The 20,274-nt window shown below is 29.7% G+C and overlaps 1 protein-coding gene across 1 annotated transcript in view; it reads right to left on the reverse strand.

The window, feature by feature from the left end:
- The window catches only part of LOC147074930 (alkaline phosphatase-like), a 97,169-nt gene that overhangs the window by 38,436 nt on the left and 38,459 nt on the right, over positions 1-20,274 (reverse strand). The window contains exons 7-8 of the mRNA XM_085942948.1: positions 3,636-3,776; positions 936-1,118 (exon numbers count right to left, since the gene is read on the reverse strand). Coding sequence (XP_085799074.1) covers positions 936-1,118; positions 3,636-3,776 — 324 coding nt within the window. The remainder of the gene's footprint in view (positions 1-935; positions 1,119-3,635; positions 3,777-20,274) is intronic.

Raw genomic sequence — 20,274 nt, forward strand, 5'->3', positions numbered from 1 at the left:
ACCATCTCAGAAACACGCACGTTTGAGAAAAATCACATAATTATTTATGTATTCTAATCAAACTCAGAATCTCTGACGTGCAGTCAGTGTAAAAAGTCTGTTAATTTAACCATAGTATGCTTCAAATATTATACTATAATATACTGTGTTACTTTACTTTACCTTATATATTATTTAAATTTGTGGTCTGTAGACACAGTACTTCAATTCACTATTATATTACATTCTGAAAAAATGCTATCTGAGTTGCGATCACATCTAGTTTTTCCATTACCTAGTCAAGTGTTGTTTAGTTATGACAACTGAATAGGTATAACGTTCAAATATATTGTTTGTTTTTTTTATAATATAATTGAGAACCTTTTTTACAAAGCGAAATATCCACAAAAATATTTATTTTAAAGAAAAGGTTTTTTCCTGCGTCAAACGAAAATGGGTAAATATTTACCAAAATAAAAATCACTTTATTAAAAGTAGGCAGACAAGTATCAGTAAAATGAAAATCAGCATGTTTACATATGTGGAACTGTATTAAAAAAATAACGTGAACTCAAAACATTTTTGAAAACGTAATATTTGCATATTTTGAACGAAAAAGCGAAACGTTTTATTGAATTATAATAACGTTAGAATACGTATAAGAAATATGTGTGTTCATATAAGAGATAAAAATAATAATATCTATGTCACCTTACTATTAAAACCTCGTAAGTCTGTTTGAGAAGAATGTTGAGGGGGTGGAAAAAACGTAATAAAATCAATATTTTAAACACTACTCTAATAATTGATGAATCTGCCAACACTAGTTATGAATTAATATGAGGTTTTAATTCCATGTTTGAAACCATTTTAATTTTATCGAAAGAACTTTATTTTTCCATAATATCAGACTTACGAGGTCTTAATAGTAAGGTGACAATATGAGAATTACTTACCAAGTATTGGATGGTCTCGAGGAGCACCGTGTCCTCCAACCGTCATGACGTGACCATGGTCTGCAGTGACTATCAGAAGATCAGCCCTTGAAACTGACGCTCTCACTGCGGCTTCCAGCTGGAGGGTTTCATCCAAAGCTCTGTATGGGTTGTTGTAATGGTGAGCATGATCAATGCGACCTCCTATAAAATGAAAAGAAAGTTTGGTTATGGACTAAAGTTTTTATGAACATATTCATATATTTCACTTGCGAAAGCGATTTGCGGAAACATAGTTCTTGCCTTCCTAATAGGCATTACTAATTGCAGATTAATTACACAGCTGTATTCATTACTAACGTATATCATCGCTATAGACGAAGTTTACGTTTTACTTATTGTATGCAGTCGGACGCAGGCAAGTACCACAATATTTTGCGTCAACTTGCTGTGTGTCTTGGCCCTTTAGATCAATGGCATGTTAGTTATTAAGTGATAATACATCATCGTCAAGGACAATGTTTACATTCCGAGGATGGGTTTATAGCCCGAAACAGCTATAACGTTAATGACTCAGTTAAAGTAAAAAATAACTATGTTTCAAAACCAATATAATTGAGTTCTATTGACTAAACGCTTGTTCAGTTATTATTTGATCATTGCATCAGTATCGTTTTATTGATATAGTAAGTATACGAGATGGCTAAAAGAAAAATGGCTTCTTCCAATTTTAAAAATACGCAACAGTAGGTACATAAATAATCTTTTTTTTAATATAAATAATAAACAAAGTAACTCAATACAACTTTATTAATATAATCTAATAAAATGTGTAATGTAACTAAAACCTTCTCAAAATTGTGTCAATATATTTACGCACATAATAATAATATATTAAGCCATTTTGCTTTTAACGCACTCATTTTATGATCGTTAACATTTGAAGAGCTTATAACGACAGTTTTCATTTTAGTAAAATGTTGATGAGTCATTAAAAAGTCTTAACTCTATCTTACACTTCGGTATAATTTCTGAAAAAAAGTATTTTTAAATAATATGGTTTGTATACTAATAATATATAATATATTTTTTAGAAAAAAACATATATTTTTAATATCCTGTAAAAAGAGCCGGTAAATATTTTTTTTACATTTTTATCGTTACAATATAATGACGGAATATAAAGAAACAACTGCATCATTAATCACAACCTTGACGAATAAATATAGTTGATTTATATTATTAATATAATAGAATATTTTTACTACCTTCTGTGTAATCAAATTTAATAATATATCACGAAACAGTGTACTTAGTTCATCGCGTTACTATGAAATAATAACGAATTCACAGTCGCGTGAAGTTGTAACGAAATTCCGTATTCTTTGATTTTCTCATTCATTCGAAATGAATGCGCAGATTTTCTCTGCGATTAAATAAGATTGATTGATCACTAACGGAAGAAGGTTTTTTGTACGCCACTGAAATAAGCATATTATTAACATGTCGTTTATATACGGTAGTCAGAAGCTGATTTTTTTCTCATTAGCTTCGGTTTATTTTAATTTTTGACGAGAATTAGATGTTAGTCGACGGCTCAACTTATTAGGTCTATTCTCAGGGCCAATGCAAATTGAATTTCAGAACTATTCTAACTCACATTTGAAAATTCTTTGAAGGGAGTTCTTTGAAACAATCTACTTAATTTATTTATTATTTGCACAGATGATGATGCATAAATGTGGCTATATAAATAATAAATAACTTAAATAAGATGTTTTAAAGAACACTTTTATAAGATATTTCAAATGTGAGTTAAAATAAGTCTGCATTCAGTTGATGTAATATTAAACAATAAGTGAATTTGCCAGACTCGATATTCAAGCCAAACTACTCACGATTTACTAATCAAATATATTGCCACTTGACCATTTCAGATTCTAGATGAGAGAATTATTATTAAATATATATAATTTTATTTCAGAACAAATTTTAATATTTATTTTATTAAGCATCTACGTATGTCTTAACCTCTAAATATTTACGAAAATAGTTCCAAAACTTATTCTTAGATAATCGTGTTTTTAAAATAAACGTTCTGATTTCCAATTTAGGTCAAATATGATTTATCAATAAAATTCTAAAGGAAATCTCATAGATCAACAAGGAATAAAAATAATGAATTTGTACAGAATAAAATTAATGAGTAAGAAAACAAAGGATTATTTGAGTTTATGACAATTTATAGAATTAGAATAAAGAAAATCTATTTATATATCGAAGGACATCGTTAACGTTTATTATTAAAAAATGTTTTTGTATTAAACAAGGGTATTGATATTTCAAAATAGGTCAATTTAATTTTAACATTTAAATATTCATTCGACTTGAACAAAGCCGATGGTAGTTAATCCTTGTTTTAAAATTATTAAAATAGAGCTTACTTACTTAAATTTCACTAATTCAGTATATTTCATATATATTAGTATTTACTGGATGAAAATAAATTATAATCTGCTGCATATAATATGATCATCAAAAATATATTTCGATTTAAACTTGAATCACGAGTCATCCAAAACAACATAAAACTGTGGTTTTTAAATACCTGACATTTGAAGACTCATATCAATCATCAGCACTCGTAAGAATTATGTCAATATACACTCACTCTAACACTCAATTAAAAATGATAATTTCAATAAAAAAAATCCTTCTTACCTTCGACCATAAGAAAAAACCCTTTTGGATTCTTTTCCAGTATAGACAAAGCTGTCATGGTCATCTCTAGAAGTGAAGGATCTCCTCCAGGACCTGGTTCTTGGTCGGCTGCAAAGCCCATATGGGAGTAGTCGAAGAGTCCTGTTAAGAAAAAAAAAAACATATATTTTATCGGAAGCTTAGTATGAACTTAGTATGGAAAATATCACTTAGTCTGTAAATAGGTGTTTGTATTTTATAGTTTTACAATACCGCTTATCGAAGAATTAAAAAAATAGTATTAGGTTTTTTTTAAGAATTAAGAAATATAATATATATATATATATATACATTGGTGCTGTTAACGTCTGATTTTGAACAAGAGTTCCGCTTCTCGAGATATTCCAAAAACGATAAAGTCCGTATGACAAAAAAAAAATCGGTAATAGAGACAAAAAACTTTTTTTTAATTTTAATTAACTTAGTAAGATATCGTGATATAGTCATTATTAAAAAACCTAGGAAGAGTTTTACTTAGTGGTGGATTTTTCGTAGGTAAGTTATTAATTATTATTATCTAACAATGCAATCAGCCTCATCCTGCATGAGTAGGATATTAACAAGTTGCTTACGGGTGCCATATTCTAAAGGAGGTAACAAAATAATGATGGAATGCATTTATTTTTTATTTTTGAGACCACATTCCGAGGTGATGACAAAAAATTTGCCTGCGGCGCTAACCGATTACATGTTTCAATACGAGGAAATGGAATGAATAATATTTATATACATATTTTATTGAGGTATCTACCTACTAATAAATAAGAAGTTTGCTTAAGGATGGCAATTTCCTTAGATGTATTATTTCCTACTAATTTACATCATGTTTATTATGTCCACAATGTAATCCTTTCAAGTCTTTATAAATTAAAATTTCAGTCAAACAGGAGCTCTGAGAGAGTCTACAAAATGTATCTATGGTTCTGACAAGCCAGAAATATTGTGAATCACTGTTTAATACTGATGAAAGTGGTTATATATTATTTAGATTATGGAATCGATTCTACGTTTTATTTTAACAGTGATATTTTATTAAATCACTTTATTAATGTATGTATTTGCAAAAATATGAGATTGTTTACTTCTGAAATTTTAGCAATACGTCATTATCATTAATTATATAAACCATTATAATCTATCGTAATTAGGGATTAAAATACCAGTATTTGAAAACCGGAATCCCACTATTTTGCGATTCCATAATACCGGTTTAAAAAAATAGATAAAACCGATATATTCAGTATTGAAGGTGGAAACAAAATGTATCAATTAACATAAAATGTTAAACAGATGAAATAATAATTATATACTTACTATAATGAACTTGTGTCTGTTTTTTATGTTTATCTACTAAAAAGTAGCTTACACAATAATGGAAAATATATTTTTCTTAACAAAAAAGTGAGCAATTTTGTGTATTGTTTTACTGCTTACGGGATAAATTAAAGAAATTGCAAAGTGCAATAAACTAATAAAACGTAAGGTAGGATTACCAGTGGGGCACATACAACAGATCTTAGAATACTTCATTATATAAATTTATTGAAAGATCATTCGAAGATGATTAAGCAATCATTAATCGTAACCACCTAATATGGAGTTGGGATTACTTACTATTGGGGAAACAAAAGATTTTTTTTATAAATTAATATGAAAATGCTTGTTTTCTAAGTTAATTTATAATAAAATTGTATAGGTAATACTTAAGTATATTGTAGATATTAATATTTTATTAAAAACGCAAACATATAAATAAATAGATAACATAATTTTGATGTTATTACAATTTGCAATATTTCAGTGAAATCTTTAAAATTTAAACATGAAAATATTATGGATTGCGAAATGTTTGTCAATTTTAATTAAGTATGTCTTTGACGATTTCACAGAAAGATAATAATATATTTTCAGTAAAATGTTTGTAAAAAGAGACCTAATGAACTTATTGTTTATATAATTAATGTTAATGATTGGAATTAACACCGTCACAGATGTCAAGGGAATTTTCTATCTGAAGGGTTGCCAGCGTCTTAATTTTCGATAATCACTCTTGAAGTTTGTCTTTGTTCAAGATTCTCCTTAAGTAACCGGACTGCTTTTGCTGAATAAATAACAGAAAGCTCGACCTTTTATTCTGGCGGACTTTCGGCGCAATACAATGGGAGACATTGTTGTGTTTTCTTGTCGTGAATTGGTTTCTTTTATACTGAGAAAGCACTCGCGGAGCTTTTCTTGGTACCGTTGTGTGACTAAATTGGGGTGTCGAAATAAATAAGTCGTAGAAAACTGGCTCTACCCTTTTGGGAGAGTGAAAGCCAGAGGGGAAACTGCACTCTAGGGATGAATAATGTGTTTGTATATATAAAGCACGACATCTTGACCACGAGAGTATATACAAATATTGCATTTGTAAAATAATAACATACAAAAAATACAATATGTGACATGACTCGTTGAAGAAACTTGTGGAAAAATAAGTAAACACCAAATAGAGATAAAAACAGAAACAACCTGAAACACTGAATATATCAAAGAGTTTCGGCTACTATGACAATTAATAGTGATCATAATCAGAACCAAAGGGGTAGCCATGGAACCCATGGTTACCCGTTAGACAAATTTTACTACAAATGCATGTCTATAATTTAAAAATTGACAAAATTATTCAAAAGAGATTATTGTCTATATAAATATATTTTATAATTATATTCTGTTGACATTGACTCTAGGTACCGTCACATCCAGGATTAAGCGCATTTCAGGATTAAAGTGACAGTTCTGTTTTTCAAAGTTTGAGTCACTGAAATATATTTCCCTATATTTTGGTATATTAATAATTTTTAACCGTTGTCTTTAGGCTCAGTTGAACAAAATTGAATACATTAGAATCCAATTTTATTTTCTTCTTAATCTAGTAGTCATCTCTATAATATTGACATTGTTTATTATGATAAAAAAATATATTCAAGCAATTGCCTAACCATATTTTTTTTAAATATAGAGAGTTAAGTAGGTATATGATTTTAGATTATCAAAGACGATATTAGCGTTATAATGGCTGTTAATCATACCGTTGATACTATTGATAGATAATTTTGTACGTATGTGTTTCTATATAAATTTACAAAGGTCATCCTGTCTACTAGTGGTAGGTATATAAAAAGTGTTTTAAAACCGCCAGTCCGTAGACCGGTGTCAATTCGCAAATAGTTATTGCAATTTTAAAACGTCTATGCCAACAATTTCAAGCATTATGTTCATAATATTTCTATTCGGGGATTTTCCACAAATATTTTTATACTAAGAAATAAGATGGTTTCGTTAAAAAAATCTATTTCTTTGGAACAATCGCGAATAAGAAGAAGAAATATGAATGTTTCTACATTTGCAAGAATTTTTTAATTGCTGCCGACATCAACCGGAAATTCGTTGTAAATAATTATATTAATACTTGAGGCGGTATTTCAAAACATGAATCGCTGTTCTCCCAAAAAATGAGAATCCTTGTAAAAGCAATCTATCTGTGTTATAATAATCTCGTCATGAAAGACATCATTTCATACTCACCAAAAAGGGAATTTAATCAAATTGTATCTAGTATCTAAGCATAAAAAAAATACTTTTTCGTCTCAGTTTTTGATATCACTGGGAGAAGAATATCAGCTATCTATATACGTATATTAAGTGTGTACTATGTAATATGTACTTTAGCGGTCCGCAAAATATTTTTCCTAGTTTCACTGGTCCGTAAGTGTAAAAAGGTTGAGAAACACTGTTAGCTAATAGGGTCTAGATCTGCTAGTGAGAGGGAGTAATTGTTTTAGAAATTTAGATAGTGTTTCCACAATCAGTTTAGTTGAATGTAGTCATATATATATACAAAAAAAAAAAACATTCTGTCGCACTGACAGACAGCGGTACCTTTTTATTTTCACTTACAATTTAATTATGATGCTTGTCACAAATCACCAACATGGTGACACATAAAAATATGACTAAATTTAATTTAGAAGTATTTAAATGAGCGCAGTCCTAATATTCAAATTGATTTATTTTACATAATATAATTAACATGACAAATTAAAAATGTACAACGTTTACAATATGATATAAAAAACAAAGTAAAATAAATTTTATCAATATTTAAATAAAATACAAAGCAATATGAGTAAAAAAACGTATATGAAAGCACACTGACTGAACTAAGTAGATAATAAACTATTTATTTTATTGAACGAAGAATTCACAAGATTTGAAAAAGTAACATTTTTTATATTGAATATACATAATTTGAAAACACCTCAGATATAAATATGGCCACTAGAAAAAATACGACGGCCAATGAGACTTTTTTCTATATCTGAAATGTTTTCAAATTATGTACAAGTAATCATATTTTAAAAACTTACAAAAAAATGTCCACCTAAACTTATCGCCACGTAAGTGGAATGTATTAATTAATACCCAAAACAATTTGATTGAATACGGTCTTTGCCTTTTCAATTAGTATTATCAATAGCAGGCTCGTTTTGCACCTTGTGACACCAAACAATGATTGTTTCCGGTTTCTAAAATAGTTTTTATTAATATAGTAAAATAATAAAAATGTAGTTTATCTTAAAATTTTGTTTAATATTTTATTCTTTCTTTATTTCAACCATGTTCAATCCTAATAGAATCATATAGGCCTCCACAGAGTGGAGGTTTATATTAACAGATTTTGTTTTTACGAGAAATGAATGTCAGCCACTAGCTCAATCTATTAGGTCCATACTCTGACTCATACACAAATTGAAAAACAATATGTACTTGCCAGACCCAGGATTCGAACCTGAGACTCATGACGATATAAGCCGATGCTTAAACCGCGCGGCCATCGTGGGAGTTAACTTTATAGTGTATTTATTTTAAAACATATTATTAATTAAATTGTATTAATTTATTATTGTTGTGTAATTCTACGCTCTCCCTTAATGAGTGACATTTACAAGTTATTTTTAATAACAATTAAATAAAGTAACCGGGTGGAAATAATTTCAAGGTAATTTTGAGTAATTAGAAATTGCATTAATATCATTAACCGATCAAACAAGTTTTTATGGAACAGAATTATTACCAGGAAATAAAATTAACTCTTAACAAACGATGAAAACAAATAAGTAAATACATTTAGCGAAATTATGAAATGGTACTCGGTAATTTTTATTTAATCAATTATGAGTATTATCGAGTATTAACAACGCGCACTAGTAATTACTTTGGATAGATTTATGCAGAAAGGAACGATCCCAGAAAAAACAGTATACCGCTACGCTTAATATTATGTATAAATAACGCGTACACATTACAGGACAAAAAAGAATAAATTAAATTTTAATAACAAATCTTTTTATATAACAATAATATTTATTCATCAGATAATTATGATTCCATTACCAAATCGATGGGCTAGTATAAAAAATATGTTATTGATAATGAATAATGTTTCATAACACGTATTAGAATAGTATAATACTTTGTATGCAGTCAATAACATCATTGAAGTTAATGGCTCCACCAAACCACACTTAGTCTTTATCGGGCGTACTGTTATATACATTAATAATACATCACACCTATTTAATTTACAATGCTATTTGATTATAGCATCATATAAACTTTAAGTTTTTAAAGTAAACAATATAATATAATATAAACATTTATGCACCCACTTGAATGTGTCAAACTTAAGAAATATTCAGAGTGATCTCACAGCATTCAAATCACCATTTAAAAGCAGTAAATTAACTAAAATAACGCATTAAACCAAAAGCGCATCTGCAGTAATAAATAGAGTGATATATGTACCTTTTTACACAAATGACACTTCAAAGTGCTATTAAGGAAATCTCTCAACAGGCTGCATCTTTCTCACCCCCTTTTTAAAATACTGACACGAGTTAAGTAATACACTTAACTGGCATTTATTAATATTATTTACGAGTCATGCAAATCTGTTCCCACCTTTTTGGAGTAAACAGCTGCATTCACCCTTATTCTAACTATGTTGATTTAAAACAAGTACATCATTACGAAACTGCTCTCACGCTTGTTACGTGTTATGGAAATAAGCCAGAAAAGCACTTAACTGGTAATTATCAGTGTTATTTACGACCTTCTGTTTTATACTTGAAATAAAGCAATTTGTTATCTACATCAATTTCACAAATATGCATCCCTTTTGGATTAGTTTAGACACTTATAAACACCTGCATAGTCAAATAATGTCATAAATGTTATTTCTTGTTAATGTAAAAGCATATATCATAATGCACACGTGCAGTCTGTTCAAGTCAAAAACCCATTAAGGAGAATAGTATAAAACCTCAGAAAATGTCACCCCTGTTTGTCTTTAGTCTCCAACCATAGTACTGTACGTAACTTATGTCTGTCAAACACTTTGTACTAAAATTATTACTGAAATAAATAGTAATGTTTTACTTCGCGTAAAACCCTATTCTTCATCGTGTTCATAATCAATTATAAACGCTCACCGCTCAAGCATCCTAAGAAGGTAAATCCCCTGACAAAAACTACCTTCAAGACGTACAGTCTATAACCGTACAAGAAAACTGTGAAGAATTACATCAAGGAGATTCACAGAGTGTCCCAATTCTGGTAAGAAACTTAAGGAAGGTTAATATCATCAAACCATACAGGACCTGCCAATCCAGATCTCCTACTCCATTAAGCTACTCATCACTGGGACATAACAGTACCACAAACTCTACAATTGGATGTAGAAGATATATTTTTTTATGACTGGGAATGTATTGGAAGCAGTAAACTATGTAATGGGGTAACCATGTACTCAAATGTACCATGACTGAATTTACATGACTTTAAATTATATGACATTTCGAGAGGACGAGGTTTTCATAATGTAGGTATTTCTCCGCCACGTGTATATGATGAACGGGTAAAAAACCTAGCTCATAGATCATGCTGGCAAAACCACTATGTCAATTCAAGAATTGACTGGTGTAATGGTTTGGAGTCAAGGCGGTTAACTCTATTCGCCATTTGATATTTGTAAAAAAACACATTATAATGTGTCCCTGTCTTTGGTGGAGATATTTCATATTTTTCTACCATGTCAGATCTTAGTAAAACCAGTCAATAATAAAATCATAACAACTAAGCAAAGACGCGATCTACATATTATGTGGAATGTCCTTAGATATTACTAACATTTGAATGCGCGTTTTGTCAACGTGACAAAATTTAATTCATGACGGAGACGACAGTATTGAAAATAACATATTCTCCAACACGTGATAAAGTTTATCGTATATTATTCTACACTCAAGAATAGAATCTTTTTATAACCATACATAAGTGGTTACCTACTTTTCTTTTTTATGTTTCATGGTTAACACAATGCACTCAATCTTTCTGCCATGAATCAAAAGTTGCAAAATTTCAATTTTCGTTTTTTCGTTCTAAAAATGAATTTATAACCTTAAAAAAACGACTACGTAAATACCCTAAATGAATTAGACAAAAACTTGTTATTCGAATTTATTATTGTCATATATTTTTTGTATTTATTTAGATCTACTAATAGGAATCACATAATAATAAGTACAGCATGCATATAAAGTAAAAGTATATGACGCGAAGGTCCCAATAAACAACACAAAAAGTATAATAAAATCAAATATTAATACAGTTGTAAATAATAGATTGGAGAGAGATTAAATTATTAAAAAAGAAAAACACATAAGTAATAATTCTGAGAGAATGAAAAATATAAAAAATACTGAACAATCAAAAAAGCTGTCCAGTTACTATGAGTGGTAAATTTTAATTAATTTAAAAGAGACACGGGAACAAAACAGTTTCACGTGATCAATGTAAAGATTAATAGTTCTACAGAGTCAAGCCATCGGATAATAGTAACTTAGCTTTAACTTCAACCACGTAAACTTTAATCAAATTTATATATTTACCTATTTTTTTTAAATTTAGCTCATGGCAAGTTACGAATTGTTACTTACACCATTTTCGCATGAAAATCTTTAAATTATAAAAGAAATATTGTTAGAATTTGCGAAAGCTTTGAATATTTAAATATTTTAGTATTGTACGATGGCCACTTTTTGCATAAAGCCGTCCAATTGTGCTTGGCTTGCTAGCTCTGTGAGTGATTAGCCAGCTCGGAAATTATTAATAAACGGAAATTGCTAAGGTTATATTATATAATATTGTTTGCTTACGGGATGATTTATTGCAGGAAATTTAATGAACGAACTCAAGGTCTCTCTATAGATAGTAAAATGTAATAAATTGAGCGAGATGGCTATTCTACGATTCCTTCTCTGCGACGCTCTACGGCGTAGACCCTAAGCCAAGCGTTAAAAAAGGAAGTCAAGGCAAAGTAATGAGATTTAACTCAAACAGTATTGGTTTTTATCTCAAGGACTATTATTCTTATTCTCACTGGGAGAAAATATGATATCGAAATTGAGTGAATAAAGCAATCTGTAAATAATTTCAACATCCTTCAATATAACTTAACACTTAGCTTTTACATTTTCTCTCTGGTTCATTTCATTGTTATCAAATTGCATTTGGACATAATACATATATTCAAAAAAATATTTTTTAAATTGTTCTCTGTGATATTGAAATATTTTCTTTTTAGTCACGTTTTAACCATATGATACCATAAGTACAATATATAGTTTTTTAATTGTTATCGTTTTGTTTGTTTTTTCATAAAGTCATTATCATTATCAGCCTGAATCTATCCACTGCTGGGTGAAGGCTTTGTACCTCTTGGGTACCACTGGATGACTAGATTTGTCCAGCAATAAATTGTCTATTGAACTACATAAACATTGGTCCAATATCGATTCACAGTTTATAGTGTCTATTTTAGTACTAATAATGTAGTAGTGTTTTGTCTATACCTATGTCTCAAAAAGTTTTCAGAAATAACGCATTTGGAACAATTTATTACGTTTAAGCAAAGTATAACATTAGTGAAATGATGAGGTGAGCGGGCGCTAAGATTCAACATTTATCTATATACCTACTATTACATTCTATTAGATTGGTTAAATTACATTCTAATCAAAACGGTATATTTATTAATTTTATAAATATCTACATTTTATTTCCATATTTCACACGGACTAAATTGCGGGCAATCGCTTAATTGATTATAAAATCTTTCTCATTCACAAAAACCCATACTGAATGCTTATGTTTTATAAAACTTCCACCAAGACTCTTGAAATTGAAATAAATTATAACACATCATTAAATTTTATACTTGCCACTTACTTAGACCTGCGGTGGCTGAAATGCCGTATATGAAATCGTGACTAGGAAATACTGCTTACTGTATTGCAATGTGTATTTTAAAAAGACTATATTATTATGATCTACTTAGGAACAAAAGTGGTAAACATTATTATAAAATAAAAAACTTACGAGCTACAATAATGTGAAAAAAACTGCCAACGGATAGCAAATGTAATTCCCTCTATCTTAAAGCTTAAGTTTGTCGTATGTTAGTTTTTACTAAAAATGATCTGAGTGCATTTTTTTTACGTAAGGTAATTCACTTTTTGAAGCTTCGCAACACAAACCGAAAATTTCTCATAACTCTCAACTACATAAGTCGTTAAGTGCTTAAAAATATTAAATTGCATCTTCACAAAAGTTTTTGACTTAAGATACACTGGCTATTAAACCCAAATAGTCGTTGAAATTATGTTATGTGGATTATTAATATTATGTAAGCCTACTTTTAAATAATTTGATAGCGACTACTGTAAATTGATTATTATTTGAAATGAAAAATGTATGAAGAGTTTGTTTTATTTTGTATTTTTCAAGGCTATAAATAAAAATATAATACACTCAGTGTTAGTATAAATAATATAACTGTGTTATATATTTTGTTACTTAAGGGCGGACATGCTCAGTGTAGGTCAAAATGGAGCTTTTATTGCATTTTCAAAGCATGATCCTGGATATTCCTTAAACGTTATAGATAATCTTTTATATAATTTTGAAGCCTTATTATTCTTTATATTTATTTTAAACATTTAATGACTGCATAAAGTATTTTTATTAGATAAAATAATATTCTTTTAAACCTCTCGCTCTAATGTTTAGGAATATAGTCATATTTCAGTACATGCAGTTTTACTTTAAAATTTTAACACCACTGCACATGAATGTACTGAAATATGACTATATTCTAAAATATTAGAGCAAGAGGTTTAAAAGAATACTATTTTATGTGATAAAAATACTTTATGCAGTCATCAAATGTTTAAAATAAATATAAACGATAATAAGGCTTCAAAATTATATAAATAGATTATGTACAACGTTTAAGGAATGTCCAGGATCATGTTTTGAAAATAAAATAAAAGCTCCATTTTGACCTACGCTAAGCATGCCCCCCTTAACGAAGTTAGGTCTGAGTAGCCTGACTCGGCCATGTGCTACGGATATCCCCAGAAAGTCTGAACATGGGTTTATTTTTTTTCAACTCAACTGGAAGATCATTAAATAAATACCATTTGAATAGCGTATACTATAGAGTATAGAGTACTGAATTATTGCTGGGATAGCTTAAGAATACGCAAGAAAATTGGTGAACAGCAAGGATTCTTGGAAACGCTGTATGTGCCGACTTAAGAGCAGACTTGGACAATAAAATATCAAAATAAAAGTGAAAATACTACGGTGAAATCTATGAATCTCAATTAGTTTAAATTTTTTGATATATATTTCTTTTATGTATCTATTGTAATTGATAATTTTTTGTTATGCCAGTAAATGAAAACTATATAAATACGCACGTATTTAGATTTTACAATATGGTAAGGTTCGTGAGAATTTAATTAAAATTTCAAATAAGACAAAGAAAAATAACACATTTTTTCAATAAAATTAAACTTTAGAGAAACAAAATACCGACGTAAGCCTTTTTAAAGTATCAGATTTCTGTGGCACGTTTTACTATAGAAATGTATTTACTCACTATAATAAAAATAAATAAAATAACTAGGGATGAAACATTTCAATGGAAAGTCAACCCTATGCCGAGTTTTTATTTTTTTACTACGCCTACCAGATTATGCAGAGATAGAGTAAGCCTGCAACTCACTTGGTTTACTTGGAAATATGTGTCATGCATAAAGTTATTTTATAAAAATAAATAATTATCCACTAAATGTATCAGCTATCAGGAAAAGATGCTATTGAAATAATATAACGAGATTTCATAAATTGTAAAAAAACTTTCCTATATACTTAGAGGAAAACTAAACAAAAAAAATACCATGATAAAATCTGATAAAATGATTAAATTTTCTGGAATTAACATTATATTACGGATTAGTTGTAGAAAAATTTAGTTTTCTCAACCAGATAAGTCACAGACTTAACAATTTATATTCAGTTCACTATAATACGAGGGTGGGTCAATAATTCCTTAGAAAAAAGCATTAAAACAGTTTTTATTTTTGTATTTTTTTTTAATTTCTCAACATAATCTTCTTGGAGCTCAATACACTTGGTAAGACGTTTCTCAATTATTTTTTAACCGTCAGAAAAATAAGTTTTCGGAAGGTCCTCAAAATAAGCATTTGTCCGATCGATGACTTCTTCATTTGAAAAAAAACGTTGTCCACTTAGCCATTTTTTTAAGTTTGGGAAAAGGAAAAAGTCACTGGGGGCTAAATCTGGCGAATACGGTGGGTGGTCGACCAATTCGAACTTCAATTCTTCAATTTTAGCCATTGATCGTAAACATGTGTGAACACGGGCATTGTCCTGATGAAAGAGGATTTTTTTCCTGTTTAAATGAGGCCGTTTTTCTTCAATTTTGTTTTTTAGCTGGTCCAATAAAGATGCATAATAATCCCCTGTTATTGTTTATCCTTTTTCCAAATAGTCAACGAAAATAATTTCACGTGCATCCCAAAATACAGTAGCCATAACCTTACCAGCTGATTTTACGGTTTTCGCCTTCTTTGGACATGGTTTGCCTTCGCAATCCACTGCTTTGACTGTTCTTTCGTCTCGGGAGTATAGTGGTGTATCCATGTTTCATCTACAGTCACAAAGCGACGAAAAAATTCATCCGGATTGCGTTGCATGAGCGACAACAGGGTTTTAGAGGCCACCAACCTATTGCGTTTATTGTCGACTGTGAGCAAACGCGGCACCCATCTTACAGAAATATTTTTCATGCCCAATTTGTCATGTAAAATAGAAATGACGCTACCTTTTGAGATCCCTGTAACCTCAATTATCTCACTCAACTTTAATCTTCGGTCACTTAACACCATATCGTGGATTTTATTGATCATTTCTGGTGTAGTCACCTCTACAGGACGTCCTGAGCGTGGTTCATCCTTTGTTGATGTACGACCACGTTTAAATTCATTTAACCAGTTATAAATAGTTGCAAGTGAAGGAGCAGATATGCCTTGAACTAAATCCAACTCATTTTTTATTTCCTTTGCTGTTAACCCTTTTATATTAAAATGTTTAATAACAGCTCTAAACTCAATTTTCTCCATTTTCCATTTTTCCATTTTCCACAAGCAAATTTTTTTTTTAAATGTACGAGAAACACACAACAACCCGACCAATCTGATTGAAACTTCGCAGCATACTGAATCGGTAGTGCCGCTGCATGAAAACAAACCGCTTACAGTACTAGTCGCGCCACCTGTCGGCTTTTCTAAGGACTTATTGACCCACCCTCGTAACACGTGCATATATTGGATTACATATATTAAAAGCACTGTTACTTGTGTTTGCAATAGATGGATAGTATTATTTTAATGTTTGCGAAAAGACACTTTATGGTTGGGACATAGGTAGATTGGCGCCAGAGGATACAACACTCCGCACCCTTGTGGCAGTACCTTGAGTATCCTGTTTTCGTGACCAACCCTTCACCACCCTATAAGGGTACTACAGAAGAGATCTACGCGATCTCACACGGAAGCAGACATGGGACTTGGCGATGGGCCAAGGAAAGTAGAGTAATCTTGTACTTTTCCTATGCTCCAATTTTGGGGCGTGACAGGATGAAATCAGTAAGTTAGCATTGTTATAAATATTACTCATAACATATATTTTTACTTAACTTAAAACTTTAAATTCAACGTATCTGACTGTGAAGAAATAGATGATTTCAATTATTGTATACATAACTTATAAGCAGGTAAATACACTAAATCATCATACTACAATAATTAGCGAACAGTCACAATAAAAAATAATATTTCATAAGCAGATAATTCCGAAACGTCAAAATAGCTGTCAAATATAAAAGCATAACTTTTTTTAATTTGACGAAACTAAAAATGTTGCGGTGAAGTATTAAGGTCACGACTATACGTTTTATAGAAAAGCTTACACGATATATTATTACAGTTCATAAAATTTTGCCGTTTACAATATTATTGTGATCTCGTCACGTATTTAAAAAAATCACATTCAGAAAGCGAATAGTGTCGAATCTGTTGTGGTTAACTTGGTAATCTAAAACTAGAGAAAGATACTTTAGACATAACTTAATAGTAGCGATTGCTGAAGGACATTAACAATCATATTGTATGCGCTTTTATGCATTATTTTTCATACAACGTAAGACTAGTTTTTGTAAGTGTTTAGTAGGTTTCTATTAATTTTGTGGACTGTTAATCAATTGTACGAGGATAGTAAGAGGATAAGAGTACAGTATTCTTCCACTTGCCACCAAAGTAAGGATATACGGTAAGCAAAGAGGTATTTCGTGGCTTACAACGTAGAGTGCAGCTCCAAGAAACTGTTTTGAATAGCTGATAATGAAGCAAAGATCGCCCAGATGGCGGCCGACCTCCGTTAGGGGATGGCATGATAAGAAAAAGTTCTATTATTTATAGTATAGTATATTTCTCTTTTATGTTAAAATTTATGAGTTTGAATTCAATGAATATTTATATTAGCAATACACTGGAGTAAAATCAAATGTTCCGAAGATGGGTATGATGAGCAGAATTGTGTAATATTTGTATCGTTATAAGATTATAATATAATTATGCGCATTGTTTATTGAGGGTATAAATACCGTTATATTTCCGTGATTTGTCATTATTATTAATTTTTTACATATTTGTCAGTCAATGCCATTACATATTGGAGAAATATCTATCGTCTTCACTCAGATTTAACTCAATCTTCAAGTCAGATCTTATTGCACCACGACTATTAAATTAATTATTATGTGTGAGTTTAAACGTATGTTTATACAACTTCATGAGTCGTTTGGCTGTGTATATTGGTTTAGGTAATAAACATTTTTCTTACATAATCAGTGCTTGCATTTGCATATTTATAATTCTATCTTAAGTTACAATTTTTCTTAAAATAAGAACTTAAAATACATAAGAATAAAAAATTAAGCATTAGCTGAAATAATAAGAGAAAATATTTATCATGTACCTAGTTTAAAAAAAAACTAGAAGTTTACAATACACGCGCATGCATTCAAACCAGAATAACATCTTCATTTAACCGCCTCAAATAAATTTTACATCACAAATATCCTCAAGTGTTTCACTGATAATCCAATATTTTAATTTAAAATTTTTAATAAGTATTTTTATTTAGTAAAAAAAATATTGAACGTGGTATTTTTATTAATTTTGTTAGTTGAATATTACCTAGTGAGGTAGAGCTTTAAATTTTCCTAGTGGACGTTGCGGAAAACAAATTATTTTTCCCGGGTGGTTTTTTTCCAGCATGACTTTTCAGATTTTCTCAAGCGCCATATTTTTTTCTGCTGAAACGTAATTTGACTTGATTGAAATGTGAGTGGGTATTATTAGGGAAGACACTACATTCTGTGACTGAATGAAAAAAATAGCCTCTTCTCATTTTTTGTTATAATAATATGAATAAATTTCCATATTGACAGAGACCGATACTGGGGAAATTCAATTAAAAACCTTGAATGAGAAAAGAATTTTTATTGCTGTATTTACAAAGAATTTCATTAATTTATTTTATGGCATCTTGTATATAATTTTAAATGTTAGATACTTATTAAAAAAAATATTAACATCTCTCTTTATTGCTTATATTTTTTATGATATATTTGTAGTTTAAATTGTATATACCTACAACATTAATTAATTAATGAATTAAAACATAGCTAATGTAACCTGCTTCTATTTTGTCATATTGTAAATATCGTAAACTTGTAATGTGTTATATTGGCTCATGAAAAATAAACAAATATCTAATTATTTATAAATGCTTTAATTGAAAATTTTCACTAAATTGTTCTAATTTCCGTGTTTCATAATTTTATCACTAGATATCCCTAGTAGCACTGTTCATCGCTGAACGATGCTGCAACAGCCGTATACATACTGTATAATTGACATGCCAGGTAACACCTGCGCAGATATTCTTAACAGTTAACACTTTCACACGTTTCCGTTATTTTCGATGGACTAAATTAACACGGAAGCCATTCCATACATAAGACGGTTCTTGGTGGCTATCGACGATTATCTCCAGTACTTCGTAAATACGTAATACGGCGAAAATTTAGGTTGGTAGACATGTCGGTCAAATTCAGGTATGTTCATGCTGGCGCATCCAACCGAACCGCAAAATTTTATATTGAAACGTCAAACATAAATATTTATATATTGTCATGTCAGACATTATGTTACTACTAGTCACTCAATATTTGACAGCTCGCGAGGATCTTTAAAATAATTAAGACGGCGGCCCTGATGTAATTTCTTTTCAAAACAGTTGCATCTCTATTCTTAATATGTAATTGGCATACTCTTTCTCACTCTAAAAGTTAACACAGCCAAGAGAGGGGCTGTTTAAAGATGGCACTTTTTGTCAGTTCAGACGGTTAATTTATTGTAATAATTAACTACCTGAATACGTTAAGTGATAAATGTGATCACATTTAGCTCTTTTAGGATTAAAGTGATATGTTAGAATACCCTTGGAGATATTGAGATTTGAAATTTCAATGATAACTTCACATCTGCGTCAGTCTCTACCAATTATTTTGTACATCGTGAGATTAAAAAAATGGTAATTATTCTGGTATAAAAATATAGTGTAATAATTTAACATGGTTGTAAGCCCAAAATACTTTTATCAGATGAGACAAATAAAATTAAATATTTAAAATAAACTGTCATTATTATTTGTCATGAGCATAACGTATGTTCAATGTAATCCCCATTAATGAAACATTCGGAAATAAATTTATTATGAAACAAAACAATGATGCCATATTATTCAGCATATGGGAAGTTAATTATATATACTGTCATTCCATGGCTTGTCAGATATGAAATAAAAAACAATTAAATTCAATGTAAATGCGACCGAACATTATTACGAAAACTCTATTATCAAAACATTTGGCAATTAGTTTCTTTATATTGAAATCTTTTTACTATACATATATTTGAGATAAAACTTTAATAAAAAACAAGTTTTCGATTAGCGTTGAGATAAAATAAATAGTTTTTATTACCGAAATTAAAGCCCGCAG

The sequence above is a fragment of the Rhyacophila brunnea genome, unplaced genomic scaffold, assembly GCF_057557595.1.
Source record: "Rhyacophila brunnea isolate RB1 unplaced genomic scaffold, BYU_Rbru_1.0 scaffold_15, whole genome shotgun sequence".
NCBI lineage: Eukaryota > Metazoa > Arthropoda > Insecta > Trichoptera > Rhyacophilidae > Rhyacophila > Rhyacophila brunnea.